Raw genomic sequence first — 965 nt, 5'->3', positions numbered from 1 at the left:
TGTCCAGAAAAATTTAACAGATTTATTTATAATTGTTATAAAGTTGAATTGTTGAAACTTGTTCATGGAAACATTTTTTGACTGCATTAATGCTTTATGTCCTTGCATTTATATTCAAAATGTACACACAAATGAAAGTGGGAAAAAAAAACTTGCCAATACCTGATTCTGTCCCCTATTTTTCCATTAGCAATGATATATTTACTTACCTTTTGACCCCAAGGGGGGAAAAAAAATCTAATGTTCAGAACTACCAATAACAGGAAGAAGAGATTTTATTTCTGTTTTGAAAATGAAGAATGTTTCCCAATTAGTGGAATTTAAGTACGTTCTCTGCCTATGCAGAGCGCTAGCTGGATATCTTTTGGCATGATTGTGACACATTTGGCATGGATACCACATAGGTTGGTGTCCTCAAACAGACCAACCAGATAGACTTCACTTGACTCCTGCAGAGCACCAATTGCTTCATTCTGGAAGTGCAGATCTATTTTGAAGTCCTGAGCTACTTCATGCACCAGACACTGGAAGGGAAGTTTATGAATCAGAAGTTTAGTGGACTTCTGATAATGTCTGATTTCCCTGAGAACCACAGTACAGGGCTTGTAGCGATGAGGTTTCTTGACCCCTCCAGTAGAGGGCACACTCTTGCAAATGGCTTTTGTAGCGAGCTGCTTCCTGAGAGCTTCTCTACTGGTGGATTTACCAGCAGTGTTCTTGGTATGAGACATGTTCCTGAAAAATTGTCTTTAAACATCCCCCTTCTCTTTTGGCTTGGGCTTGGAGAGCAAAAGGCAGCCCTAGCGCTGAAGAGCTAGAACAGAGGTGGCTGTGGCAGAGGCAGAGGTTGTGGCTGTGGCTGCGAACACAATTGAAAGATCTAGCACAGAATTTTTAAACTACTTTTTAAATTTTAACATTTTTTAATTTTTTAAATTTAATTTTAAAAGATTCTGTTTTTTAAT

General features: G+C 38.2%; 1 protein-coding gene across 1 annotated transcript; it reads right to left on the bottom strand.

Annotated features, from left to right (window-relative positions):
- Positions 1 to 320: 320 nt before the first annotated feature.
- LOC123247139 (histone H3.3A-like) lies at positions 321 to 731 on the bottom strand. Its single transcript, XM_044675939.1, has one exon. The coding sequence runs from the start codon at positions 729 to 731 to the stop codon at positions 321 to 323; it is 411 nt and encodes a 136-aa protein (XP_044531874.1).
- Between the last annotated feature and the right edge of the window lie 234 nt (positions 732 to 965).

The sequence above is a fragment of the Gracilinanus agilis genome, chromosome 4, assembly GCF_016433145.1.
Source record: "Gracilinanus agilis isolate LMUSP501 chromosome 4, AgileGrace, whole genome shotgun sequence".
Lineage (NCBI taxonomy): Eukaryota > Metazoa > Chordata > Mammalia > Didelphimorphia > Didelphidae > Gracilinanus > Gracilinanus agilis.
Note: the sequence above shows the minus strand (reverse complement) of the source record. Positions and strands in the feature narration are given on the sequence as shown.

What these genes read in the sequence shown, in the direction of transcription:
- LOC123247139 (XM_044675939.1), bottom strand. Translation starts at nt 731, where the DNA reads ATGTCTCATACCAAGAACACTGCTGGTAAATCCACCAGTAGAGAAGCT.